The 14,724-nt window shown below is 36.7% G+C and overlaps 1 protein-coding gene across 21 annotated transcripts in view; it reads right to left on the reverse strand.

The window, feature by feature from the left end:
- Nucleotides 1–14,724, reverse strand: part of DMD (dystrophin) — a 2,667,987-nt gene that overhangs the window by 1,402,214 nt on the left and 1,251,049 nt on the right. For all 21 annotated transcript variants that reach the window (XM_086387503.1, XM_086387509.1, XM_086387510.1 and 18 more), the window contains one exon: nt 13,934–14,083. In XM_086387503.1, the coding sequence (XP_086243629.1) occupies nt 13,934–14,083 (150 nt within the window). The remainder of the gene's footprint in view (nt 1–13,933; nt 14,084–14,724) is intronic.

Raw genomic sequence — 14,724 nt, forward strand, 5'->3', positions numbered from 1 at the left:
GGGACGACCCAGAGGGATGGTATGAGGAGGGAGGAGGGTTCAGGATGGGGAACACATGTATACCTGTGGCGGATTCATTTCAATTAAAAAAAAAAAAAAAGAACAAAGGATGCTGCTGCTATCCCTATTTACAAGGATTTTAGGAGCTATGTGCCAAGAGTCAGGGCAGAGACAAATATAAACATGTTTCTTATGTTACAAAAGAAGGTACAGCAGATAGAAGAGAAAAATTATTTTCTAATTAAAAAAATAAAAATGAAACATACTATCTTGTCTAGTTTTTTTAAAGAAAGCTGGGCTACTGGGTTTATTATCTGTGTGTAAATGTTACACAGGCCAGTTTTTTTCTTCAAAATGTAATCACTCTTATCCAATCATTCAATTAAAATTATTATGAGAGCAAGTTGTATAGTCTACCACTCAGCTCAAAATTAAAGTCACCTTGAACACAGATACTTGGCATAACAGTCTGCTTGCAGTGCACTTTTTTACATAAAGATAATAGTTTCAACACAGAGCATTTAACCCAGGAAACTCAAAATTTAAGATGCCCAATATCCTTTCTTCCAAAGTAAGGAAAGAAAGTGTAAAATTTAAAAGATGAAAAATGTAATACTAAAAACTATATCCATTGCTAACACTCAAAAAATTAGATTAAAATTCTACCTTTCAAAATACTAAAGCAGTTATCGTTTGTTGATCATCTTCACTGAAATCTTCTTAAATGATAATGTTCTGTAGAAATGAGCCTAAGTTCTGTAACTCCTGCATAAATTCAAAAGCAATTTAGGTGTAAAATTAACCAAATATATAAAACTGGGGCTGGGATCATGGGCTGGCAGCCTGTGCAGTCGTGTTGTACTCCATGCTTATAAGGTCTCAAGCTTGGTTTCATGCTCTGCTGTCACTCTCTTTAAATTCTAAGTTTTTGAACAAGGAGCCTGCATTTCCTCCTGTATTGACCCTAAAGTTAGGTAGCTGATCCTGATTACAATAATTTGGGGAAAATGTCCAATAGCTATAAGGTTGAAATAAGAATCCAAATGAAACTGGGTAAGTCCAAGAAATACACTTTTTTAAAAAGCATGAAATTTAAATTAGATGCGCTGGGACACAGTGACATACTGGTAGAGCAAAAATGAATATCAAGTGAATGACTTTCAAATATGATTATAATTGGAAGACTCCAAAAACTAGTCTCTTAGGTATCTCAAGATATAATTTAATACATCCTGGAGATATTGGATACATTAACTGAAAATAATGGAACTCAAAGTCCCTTTTCTATCTACTGTCCACATGACTGCATGAATATGGTTGAGAATAATACGATTATTTTGCTGGTAATTATGGGAGAAAATTACATAACTGACTGTTTCCATTGAAAACTGTTTTACTGACTACTCCTGAGTCTACTTGGGGAAGGAAATCCAACTAAACCATAACAAACCATCTTTGGGGCTTCTCAGATGGCTCAATGTTAAAGAATCCGCCTGCCAAGGAGGAGATGCGGGTTTGATCCCTGAGTCAGAATGATCCCTGGAGAAAGGAATGGGAACCCACTCCAGTATTCTTGCCTGAAAAATCCATGGACAGAGGAGCCTGGCGGGCTACAGTCCACGGGTTCACAAAGAGTCAGACAGGACTAAGCAACTAAGCAACAACAACTGAGTCTACTGTACCTTTCACTAACACTTCTGCTTATTTTGAATTTATCTCTACAACACAAGCGATATTCCAAATGCTTTCCACTCTCACTCTCTCAAAGGTACCGACCCTCTGTTCTTTCACTCCAATTTTTTCATGCCACCAACCCAAGACATCCTAAAAAAGAGTTAGCTCACTTTCAGGTACAGAGTCTTTCATGAGTAAAATTCCTCAGCCTCTCTAATCTTCACCTGAAATTATCTTTAAATTATCTCAATTCTTTTTTTTTTTTTTGTCCAAAGTTCTTCCTTCCATTTTTGCTTACATCTCCTCTCCTGTAAGACCTTTCTCTTACACAGGAAATACATACCTCTATTGGCTCTTTCCTCAGATGACAAACAAGCTTAAACCTTCACTGTCCTGACAGTCGATAAGGGGTAAAATTAGTTCTCTCCTATTACTGAAGATACTGGCATTCTCTCTCTTTTTCTGTCATCAAACATCTCTTTTTTTTCACTTTCAAAGACATGCTAATTCTTTGTTTCCTGCTTTAGTGAGATATATTTGACACACAACATGGTGTAAGTTTAAGGTGTATGAGATGTTGATTTGACACATTTATAAATTGCAAAATCATTAGCATCCTTGTATTAGTTGCCATCTCCATTCCATCACATGATTACCATTTCTTCTTACCAAACATGAAGGATAACTTATCTTTATGGCCTTTGCTTTTACTGCTGCCTATTTCTTCTTTTACATTAGTTTAATCTCACAGTTGCCCCTCTAGCAACTGAACAAGACAACTAAAATTAATAAGTGAAGGAGTAACTGGGAGTTGTACAAACAGATCCAGCAGGTAGAGACTACTTTTGTAAGTACCAGGTTCTGCTATTCATGCATGGACAATTTAGGGAGAAGAGAAGTAAAAATTATTTTATGCATTTTTATATGCCAAAGAGGAAGTTGAATATTAAAACTTGACTGAATCTAAGTTCCATAACTCTGTATCACTTTAAAGAAAATTCAGAAGTTTATAATATTTTACTCTGTACCTATAGTAACTTTATCTAGTTATCATTAAAATTAGACATAGCAAAAATCTTAGTACATAAAAGAAATCTGATCAGTAATTTAGTATACAGATGTATTCTCATTGGCCTAATATTTCTGCTAAAAATTATACTTATACCTTAGTAGTAAAACAAGTGAAGAGACAGCATGTAAAAAAATTGCTTTCTGTAATCACTTGGAGTATAAGGTTAATATCATCTCTGTATGATGAAAGCTTAGGTATAGACAGAAGCCAAGACATATTTTTTTTTCTTAAGGACACACCAATTATAAAGAGGTCTAAAAAAGAATCTAGTTCAAAAGAAAAAATATGAGTGGCTTATACACCTCTTATTGCCTGTCAGACCACATTTAGATCTGCTAAGACTAGCTTTCAGATCTGCTGGAAAGAGAATGTGAAGACAGACAAGAGCACAAGATTACGTTAAGTTTCTGGCCTGAAAAATATAAAGAATGAGTTGACATTAACAGGAATGAGAAACTGTTGGGTAGGTCTGATAAGAGCTTTAATCTGAGTATGTTAAATTTGAGCTGCCCACTAAATATCCACATGGAGACATAACAGAAGGGTGGATAATACAGCTCCAGAGTTTAGGGCAGAGGTATGTACTAGAGATGACATTTTGACAATCATTAGCATGTAAAGAATATTTACAACCACAACACTGCAGAAAGTATCAAAAGAAATGAGTGAAGAAAGAAGATAGCATGAAGCTTAAGAAATGTTTCCTTTACAACTGGGTCTAGTTCAGCGAAACTTGTTTCAGAATTCTTTCCTATATGTTTATGAGTCAGATTGGCAGGAGCCTTGGCTTCTAGTGCCTTCCGTGGTGGCTCAGGTGATAAAAGCATCTGCCGACAATGTGGGAGACCCAGGTTCGATCCCTGGGTTGGGAAGATCCCCTGGAGAAGGAAATGGCAACCCACTCCAGTACTCTTGCCTGGAGAATCCCACGGATGGAGGAGCCTGGTAGGCTACAGTTCCTGGGGTTGCAAAGAGTCGGACACGACCGAGAAACTTCACTTACACTTTAGCTTCTAGTACCATTTTCGTCAATTTTTAAAATTGAAGTATAGCTGATTCACAACATTATATTAGCTTCAGGTATACAACATAGTGACTAAATATTTTTTTATATATATTGTATTTAAAGTTATTATAAAATAATTGCTATATTTTTCTGTGCTCTACTATATATTGCTTATTTTATACATAGTGGCTTGTATCTCTTAAACCTATACCCTTAAATTACCCTTCCCCCTTCCCTCTCCTCACTGGTAAATACTAGTTTTCTCCCTATACCTGTGAGTCTGTTTCTATGTTGTCATATAAATTTGTTCATTTCATGTTTTAGATTCCACGTATGAGTAATAACAGAGTGTTCATTTCTCTATGCCCTAGGTATTTCACTAAGCATAATACTCTAAGTCCATCCACATGGGTGCAAATGGCAGAATTCCACTCGTTTTTTTTGGCTGAGTAATATTCCATTGTGTGCGTGTGTGTGCCACATCATCTGTATCCATTCATCTGTTGATGGACACTCAGGTTGCATCCAAATCTTGGTTACTGTAAAAAATGCTAATGAAGACTGGGGTGCATGTATCTTTTCAAGTTTATATATATATATATATTTTTTTTTTCCCCAGATGTAGACCCAGTATTGGAACTGCCAGATCATATGGTAGTTTTGTTTCTTGTTTTTTTTTCTTTTTAGGAACCTCATACTGCTTTACATAGTGACTATATCAATTTACAAATCCATCTACAGTGCACTGTTGTTGTTTAGTTGCTAAGTCATGTCTGACACTTGTGATCCCATGGACTATAGCCCACCAGCCTCCTTTGCCCATGGGGTTTTCCAGGCAAGAATACTGGAGTGGGAAGCCCTTACCTCCTCAGGAAGGCAAAACATGTGTCAGGAAAAAGTGATGAATGTCTAACTTTTATCTAATGGGAAACTGAAGACAAGAAAAAAGAAAATGGATTGGCAGGCATAGGTGAAGGATCCTGAATAGGGCTTCCCTCACTCGTGGTGAGGAACTCGTGGTGAAGAACCCACCTGCCAATGTAGGAGATGTAAGAGACATGAGTTCGATCCCTGGGTCAGGAAGATGGGTCTTGCCGACCCAGGGATCAAATCCACTTCTGCTGCACTGGCAGGCAGATTCCTTACCACTGAGCCACCAGGGAAGTTCCTCTGGTGTACTAGGGTCCCCTTTTCTCCACATCCTCAACAACATTTGTTATTCATATACCTCTTTATGTCAGCTATTTTGACAGGAGTGAGACAATATTTCACTGTGCTTTTGATTTGCATTTCTCTGATGATTAACAATTGAGCATTTTATTCATGTGCCTCTTGGCCATCTGTACATCTTTCTTTCTTGTACCATTTTTGTCAAAAAGATTTTCTTGTCTTCTATTTTTCAGCCTGGCTTAATCGGGTTGGGCTTCTATAACAAAATACCATAGATTAGGTAGGTCAAATGGCATACATTTATTTCTCACTGTTCCAGAGGCTGAGAAGTCCACGATGGAGGTATCGGCAGATTCAGTGTCTGGTGTGGGCCCTCTTTCTGGCTTACACATGGCCTTCTTCTTGCTCTGTGCTCAGAATGAGAGAATCATCTCTTTCATGTCTCTTCTTATCAGGGCATCTATGATCTTCCTTTTGGAACTTCTTTGCTTTAGCAAGGCTCTACTGAGGTAAAATCTCAATTTCTGTTTCTCTGAAAATGTCTAATTTGCCCTTGACATGGTGGTTAGTTCAGAATTCCGGGATGAGAGCAATGCTTTCTTTTCAATACCTTGAAAATACTTTTTTTTAAATTTTTTCTGATTCTTTTGTTGTAGCTAAAAAGTCCAATGCCAGCCTAAGTTTCATTCCTTCAAAGATGATCTGTTTCCTCTCTGGTTGCTAATGTGAATTTGTCTTTGGAACTCTACAGTTTGACTGTGAAATGTCTAAGAGTGCATTTCTATTTATTTATGCTGCCTGTTACATACTGAGGTTCCTGGTTAAGTAGCTTGGCTCTGGAAATTATTTGTCACTGCATGTGTGCATGCTAAATCACTTCAGTCATGTTTGACTGTTTGTGACCCTATGGATGGTAGCCTGCCAGGCTCCTCTGTCCATGGGATTCTCCAGGAAAGAATACTGGAGTGGGTTGCCATTCCCTTCTCCAAGGGATCTTCCTGACCCAGGGATCGAACTCATGTCTCTTACATCTCCTGCATTGGCAAGTGGGTTCCTCACCACGAGTTCCTCACCACGAGTGAGGGAAGCCCTATTCAGGATCCTTCACCTATGCCTGCCAATCCATTTTCTTTATTCTTGTCTTCAGTTTCCCATTACATAAAAGTTAGACATTCATCACTTTTTCCTGACACATATTTTGCCTTCCTGTTCATACCGTCTACCTCTTTAGGTTTTGGTACCATATTCTCTATGTTTCAATTTGTTCACAACTCATTTTTTCCAACTGTTTCACATACATTAAACACAGCCATTATTTTTCCAATTTCAAAAGAGATAATTTTAATTTTAGGACATATTTTTATCTTTTTCAAAATCTTTCATATCAACTTTTAGTGTCTTATTTCTTCATTCAATTCTATCATTTATTTATTTAATATTTCACCTACTTATTTTGTACTAATTATTTGGCAATTCTAATACCTGAAATTGTATAGGAGGTAGCCTAAATTCACTCTGTGTTGTGTTGTGATTATTTTGCTTCGTGGTGGCTTGTTTTCTTGTGCTTGGAGCTCATCATGAGCTCAAATGTCACAAAATTTCATATGTGAGACTGCTAAAGCACATTTCTTTCTAAGAATTTTCATTTGCTTCTCACTAGTGTGAGGGTCGCAAAGAGTTGGGCGTGACTGAGAGACTGAACTGAGCACAAGGGTGCTGCCAGCGTGCAACTCAGTAAGTTCACTCTCTCAGTCGTGTCTGACTCTTTGTGACCCCATGCACTGCAGCACACCAGGTTTCCCGCTCCATCACCAACTCCCAGAGATTGCTCAAACTCATGTCCATTGAGTTGGTGATGACATCCAACCATCTCATCCTCTGTTGTCCCCTTCTCCTCCTGCCTTCAGTCTTTCCCAGCATCAGGGTCTTTTCAAATGAGTCAATTCTTCGCATCAGGTAGCCAAAGTATTGGAGCTTCAGCTTCAGCATCAGTCCTTCCAAAGAATATTCAGCACTGATTTCATTTAGGATAGATTGCTTTAATCTCCTTGAAGTCAAAGAGACTTTCAAGAATCTTCAACACCACAGTTCAAAAGCATCAGTTCTTCTGCACTCAGCTTTCCTTAGAGTCTAACTCTCACATCCATATAGGACTACTGGAAAAACCATAGCTTTGACTAGACAGACCTTTGTTGGAAAAGTAATGTCTCTGTTTTTTAATATGCTGTTGAGGCTTGTCATAACTTTCCTTCCGAGGAGCAAATGTCTTTTAATTTCATGGCTGCAGTCACAATCTGCAGTGATTTTGGAGCCCAAGCAAATAAAGTCTGTCACTGTTTCCATTGTTTCCCCATCTATTTGCCATGGAATGATGGGACCGGATGCCAAGATCTTAATTTTTTGAATAGTGACTTTTAGGCCAGCTTTTTCACTCTCCTCTTTCACTTTCATCAAGAGGCTCTTTAGTTTTCTTCACTTTCTGCCATAAGGGTGGTGTCATCTGCATATCTGAGGTTACTGATATTTCTCCTGGCAATCCATATTCCAGCTTGTGCTTCATCCAGCCCAGCATTTCACATGATGTACTCTGCATACAAGTTAAATAAGCAGGGTGAAAATATATAGCCTAGATGTACTGCTTTCCCAATTTGGAAGCAGTCCATTGTTCCATGTCCAGTTCTAACTGTTGCTCCTTGACCAGCATATAGATTTCTCAGGAGATGGGTAAGATGGTCTGGTATTCCCATTACTTGAAGAATTTTCCACAGTTTGCTATGTTCCACATAGTTAAAGGCTTTCGGGTAGTCAATAAAGCAGAAATAGATATTTTTCTGGAATTCTCTTGCTTTTTCTATGATCCAACCAATGTTGGCAATTTGATCTCTGGTACCTCTGCCTTTTCTAAATCCAGCTTGAACATTGGAAGTTCTCAGTTCATGTAAGGTTGAAGCCTAGCTTGGAGAATTTTGAGCATCAATTTGCTAGCATGTGAGATGAATGCAATTGTGCAGTAGTTTGAACATTCTTCGGCATTGCCTTTCTTTGGGATTAGAATGAAAACTGACCTTTTCCAGTCCTGTGGCCACTTCTGAGTTTTCCAATTTTGCTGGCATATTGAGTGCAGCACTTTAACAACATCATCTTTCAGGATTTGAAATAGCTCAGCTGGAATTCTATCACTTCCACTAGCTTTGTTCATAGTGATGTTTCCTAAGGCCCACTTGACTTCACACTCCAGAATATCTGGCTCTAGGTGAGTGAGAACAGCATCATGGTTATTAAGATCGTTTTTCTATAGTTATTCTGTGTGTTCTTGCCACCTCTTCTTAATATCTTCTGCTTCTGTTAGGTCTAAACCTGCAGCAACTTTAACTCTCTTTAAATCTCTTGCTTGGAGATATGTTGACTGCTACAGGTAATAAACATTCAAATAAGTGATCCTCACAAGAACAGGACTATGGTTACACATTTTCAGATGAGATGATTATAATTATTCCTACTATTAATTTTATACTTAGAGTAGGGGAGAAACAGATATATTTTTATATTGGAATCTTTTGCAGACAGAATGCCACTATCCCTCATTTTACTGAAGATATAACCTTAGTTTTACATAGAATCTCTGTTCACCTCCCCTCCATTAGCTTGAGCCTGAGGCTCTGATTTCTACTATCTCAAATGGCTTAACTTGACCAAAATCTGGGTGTCTAGTTTTAGCTTTCAGCACTGAGGCAATGCAAGGGTCAGTGCTCATAGTTCTACTAGCAGGACTAGTTTCATCTGATGTTTTTTTTATTTTTTTGTCCTGGCCTTTAAAGGTTTACTATACTTCCCAGCAAGAGAGAAAACATTTAAAAGTATAGTTATTGGAAATTTCCCAGCATCTTGATGTTTTGCACAGGGCATTTTAGAAAACTTAATCTGTCTCATCCTTGGTAATGGAAGTCAGTCTTTTCTCAATGCATATGGAGTTAATCAAATCTACCTCATAAAAATAATGTGGGGATTAAATTTAATACCATTTATAACTGTACACTACAAGGACTGACATAAACATGCCCTCAATAAATTATGACTTTTACTATTTATATTATTATACATTGATATTTTCTAAGAAGTAAACATATTGACGAAATCATAAAGCACATTCTTTTATTAGACAAATGGCTTTCCAATAATAATTTTGACCTCATGACTAATATAGAGTCACTTACTCCCCTGGGTTACTTTATAGTTTTCCTTCAATCAATATTTGTCTATTCTTCTCTATTTCTGCTAAGGAAGATGTGACACTGAATGACCAGTTCAAAGTCATAATTACTGGAGCAATTAATGAGACCCTCATGCTGCCTATCTTCAGCATTACTACTAAAGCAGAAACAACCAATTTAGATTTTGCTTCTTGTCTTTTAGTGTCTGCTGTTTAATGATAGGTGAAAAACTTATAGATGACTTTAAGAAGATCAGAAATAGAGATGTTAACAATATATAAGATGAAATAATCACTAATCAAAAGAACTGGTAAAGGCTTTGGACTTCTGAATATGTTTGCTTTTAATATTTAATACTCTAAAATATTTTAAATTAATCATCCCTAATATTTTTAAACTCATAATCTAAGATTTCCTAAGAAATTAGGAAACCAGTTATTTGCAATATTTACTTCTTACCAAGCAGCTTTTATTTTTAATATAGGGAAAAGGTCACTGAGATTGAAGTTAGTATGGTCAACCAGTCATGTGTCTGGGCTCTAAGAGTAAAGAGTTGGGTCCAAACATAATAGTGTTGTAGTCTTTGATACCCTTTCCATTTCTATAAAATGTAAATATAGAAGACTTTATAATATAGGTTATTGAGATAACACATGAGAAAATGCATGTCAGACATTTGGAGTAGTGCCTGAGCCTTTGTAACAATTCTACTACTACTGCTATTATCATATAATACATTTTGCTATATTGATAACACATCTTCTGTAGCTTGGTGGTGGTGGTTTAGTCGCTAAGTCATGTCCAACTCTTGCGACCCCATGAATTGTAGCCTGCCAGGTTCCTCTGTCCATGGGATGCTCCAGGCAAGAATACTGGAGTGGGTTGCCATTTCCTACTCCAGAGGATCTTCCCGACCCAAGAATCAAATCCTGATCTCCTGCATTGCAGTTAGATTCTTTGTTAACTGAGCTACAAGGGAAGTCCCTTCTGTAGCTTGGTTACTCTGTAATAATTGGATTACTTGGTACCATTTTTGGAAGTGTCTCCTGGTTTGCTAACCATTTCTTAAATCATTACTGTGAGTTGAAAATGTAGTGCCATATGATTATGAAGAGTGAAAGATGCCTTTTCAAGGAATGGAGATAATTTATTACTTATTTGAATGCAAAGTCACACTCTGAAATTAGGAATAGGATCTAGCATATCTCTTTTAAATATTCATAGGCAATAAAAACTCTGGCTGTTTGATTGATTTAACAGGCAACTGAATATTACCTTTGCTCTGCATAATTGCAGTTCTAAGAAACATTAGGTAGGCAATAAAAAAAAACCCACAAAAGTCTGACATAGGCATTTTAATTGAGAAGAAAATGGGCTAAGGCTCATCTTCAAATGAAAGAGCACTTTGTTTATTAACAGAAAAAATAAACTGCCTTTCTTTAGCCAAAAAAAAAAAAAGGAAAATTATAGCTTTTAAAGATTCAGAGAATACTCCCTAATACCATACACAAAAATTAACTCAAAATGGATTAAAGACCTGAATGTAAGGCCAGACACTATAAAATGCTTAAAGGAAAACACAGGTAAACACTTTGACATAAGCTGCACCAGAATCTTTTTGAGCTATCCCTAGAGTAATGAAAATAAAACAAATATTAACAAATGAAACCTAATTAAACTTAAAAGCTATGGCAAATCAAGAGAAACCATAAACAAGACAAAAAGACAACCCTCAGAATGGGAGAAAACATTTGAAAATGAAACAAATGACAAAAGATTAATCTCTAAAACATACAGACATCTCATGAAGCTCAATATCAGAAAACAAACTATCCGATCAAAAAATGGGCGGGAAGCAGATGTCAGACAAAGATGTGTTATTGAATTCTAGCTATTGAAATGTGATATCTGAAATTCAAGATGGAAAAAGAGACAATGGGGATCAGTAAATATTCATATTTACATACCAGAGCTGTATTTTTCAAGGATGTTTTGCTTTAGATTAAGTAAAAGTTACTCAGAAAATCTTAGATCTTTGAAATATTTTTCAAATATAATTGCATTTCAATGAAAATAACTGCATTTCAAAAGCCAGAACTTTCAACAACTTCCAGATTAAGAAGTGAAGTCGCAGTTAATTTGAAAAGATGATTGGAGAGCTTTTATTCTATTATATGACTAGCTTAAAAGGAAACTTCTGAATCACCTATAAGTTCTGATTCTTTACTTTTACGCTGAGGTCACATTCCTCTCCCCTGTCCGTCATGGGATGGCCTCCTCCATGAAGTACACATCTGGTTTAAATTCCTGCCATATGTGATAAATCAATGCCTAACAGATAATAAATTTGGAAGATTGTATTCCCATAAAAAAAAAAAATGGGCGGGAGACCTAAATAGACATTTCTCCAAAGAAGACATACAAATGGCTGACAAACACATGAGACACCCCGATTTTAACTTGTGTCTCCTCCTAACTCTTTGATCATTACTTTTTTCTTTGTAAACACTGTTTCCTCAGCTGAAAATTTGATGTGGATGTAACTCCAAAATTCTATGCTGTTATTTTTTTTTTTAATCTTGGCTTATCTGGGGTGATCTCCTGAACTCTATAGTTTTAATCAGTATGTAGCCTGAAAAGTTTTCCATCTTTACAACTTGTTTAAATCACTCTCTTTAACTCCAGTACTGTGCATCTCTCTTTTACGGATTAGGGAAAATCCCCACCTGGGTACTCCATAAGTACTGCAACAGATTTTGTTGCTGTTCTGCCACATAACATGCTAATCTCAGATCTCTGAGTTCACCTGAAGCTTTGGTGACCAGTACGTGCACACACTGCTAGATTCCCACCTTAAACTCCCGTATTTCTCAATTTTATGGCTCTAGGCAACCCAGAAGTACTGGGATTTTATGCACCCAAGGGCAACCCTCCAACACAAAGGGAGGAAAATGGGTGAATAAATGTTCCAGTTTCCATTAGCCCAGTGGGACAATTCTAAGTGTGCTCTGTGACACTGGTGTGCTACATGATTTCTTTAAAGCTCCCAGTGGGACTGAGCCCAGTAACTCACAGTGGAAACTCACTCATAAAAGCATCCTATATCAGCCTTCCAAACTTTCATTCTCCATTCTCCCCATGTGCTCACTTGCCTTTCTTGGTATCACCTCCCAAATAAACTACCAGCACCTAAGGTCTCAACTCAGGGTTTGCTTCGTGTTACTATCAAACTGAAGCATGCATACTTGGCTTAATGGGGGCAAAACATGACATATGACCTTTTACCTTCAAACTAGTTTTTTTCCTTACTTTCTCAAAGTTGTTTCTGAAAAACACCAGATAATCCATCACCTAAATCAGAAGAAACCTAGATACTTTCCTGGAATTTGCATTTTCTTTCTACATGTCACCATCGGCCTTGCCTTCAACTGAGCTAAAATATCACTTCTTACTTGGTCTGTCTGCCTACAGTCTCCCTATCTCTTAACCTCCACTCTACTCTCCATAGTCTTCGCAGAAGTTACATAATATGAGGATGGCACCTCTCTTCTCCTTCCCTCTCATATATTAAGCCCTTCAGTGGTTCCCTCAGTGCATGGTTAAGTGCATGGTTGGAGACCAGACTTTTTGGGAAGCGTCGATCTCCCTGAGCAATTTCACTGATGCCTGCTTGTTCAGGCTCACCTTCAGCCACACCCCCATTTGCATTGTGTGTTCTAGTACAACTGAATATTTCCAATTTTCTGTATGTGCTCGTGGCCACCTGTCTGTAATTGCCCTCCTATAACTGCCTATTTGGCTGTCTCCTATTCTAATTGTAAAATGTAGTTTACAACCAATCTTCTCTAGGAAAGCTACCCCAAATACCTTCCAATGCTGACCCACATATATCTGTGTCCTTTTCTATGTCCTCTAATCCTCTGTAATCACTTTTAATGCAACATTTTGCATCCTATAAGGATATTATTTTGTTTTTATATCTTAGAACACACTAAAAAATCAATACACTTTTGCTTAATTAATCAATGTCTATAAGTAGTGAAACAGAGGAATTTTCTCTTATCATCAAACCTTCAAACAGCATCTCACATATTATAAATGCACTTAGCAATTGGATATGAAACTAAACTTCATTATGAGGTGTTTTTTCCTTTTTGACAAATAATCTATTCCTGGTTTAGGAGAGTGTATGCAAAACATTGTTTGATTCAGAGAAATATGTTATTATTTTTTCAATTTTGATTTGGAAAAACTCGTACCATGTGCATTAATTTTAAATATGAAAAGCCTTCTGTTATATATAAGTAAAAACTCATATTATTTGGGAATAAACAATATCCAGTATCTTGGTTACTAATAAAATCACCTGTATTATTAACAGATACATATGGACATAACAAACATGTGTGCACATGTTTGAAGAGCGAGAAAGAGATGGGTGATGATGCCTATACATATTGGTTAATCTTGCAGAAGGAAAAAGAACTGTGGTCAGATAAGATCTGATTTTGAACACCAGATTAACTATTTACTCATGTGAAGATCTGAGCATGTTACTATACCTGGTCTCTTTCAGGATTCCTATTAAAATCCATAGTTTATAAAGGTTTTGTAAGATAAATTGATATAACACACGTGTAACTATTTCAGCCATATCTAGCACTTAATAGTTTCTACAACCTGGAAGCTGAACTAATATCTAAAGTATTCCTCATTTGCCTAAGAGGCATAAAGGTATTTGCTAGACATTTATGCAAATTAATTTTCAGATTTTTTTTTTTTTCACTTTGCCTGCCATACCTCTTCATGTAGTTCTCTCCAACGAGAATTAAATGTCTCGAGTTCTTCATTGATCAGTTCATCCATGACTCCGCCATCTGTTAGGGTCTGTGCCAATATGCGAATCTGATTCGGGTTATCTTCTGAATGTTGCATCAAATTTTCAAGTGACTGAAATAAATTTGCAATAATTACTACATCTCTTCTTTTTCTAAATTCACTGAATTAATCCAAAATGCTCAGCATCTTCTGATTTACATATAATTAAGTTATAAGCAACCTAAACCAATATTCAACTGGGATAACAAACCTGAAAGATAATTGTTACTTTAAAACTATCATGCTGCTCCATGTGAATTTTCAAGGGCTTGTGGCAGGACTATAGAATAGGGTACAGAAGAAGTGATTCATGTCCACCTGCTTCTCTGAAATTCTACTCTAAAACCTGGAGGATAAGACACTCAATTTCCCAACTTCTCTCACAGTTAGTGATGGCCAAATGACATGATTCTGACAATGTAGACATTCAAGAGCAGAATTTCCCTTCCTACATTAAAAAAAAAGTCACAATATCTTTGGAAGAAATCCCTTTGCCCTTCACGCTTTTTCACATACATGGATTAGAGGTAAAATAGCCATCTTTGGACTGGGAGGCAATAAGAACAAGGATGAGGTGCTTCTATCTGTTGATTTGGTATGATAAGTGCATGATCACATCTTTTGTTCTGGCCGTGACTCTTTCACTAATGTGTAAGTTTGCAATTTTGTCTCATTTCTTTTGGAAGATGAATCAATGTTTGGTCATTGAACAT

Source organism: Bos grunniens, chromosome X, assembly GCF_055505025.1.
Source record: "Bos grunniens cultivar Pamir isolate PY7600 chromosome X, Bosgru_T2T1.0, whole genome shotgun sequence".
NCBI classification, from domain to species: Eukaryota; Metazoa; Chordata; class Mammalia; order Artiodactyla; family Bovidae; genus Bos; species Bos grunniens.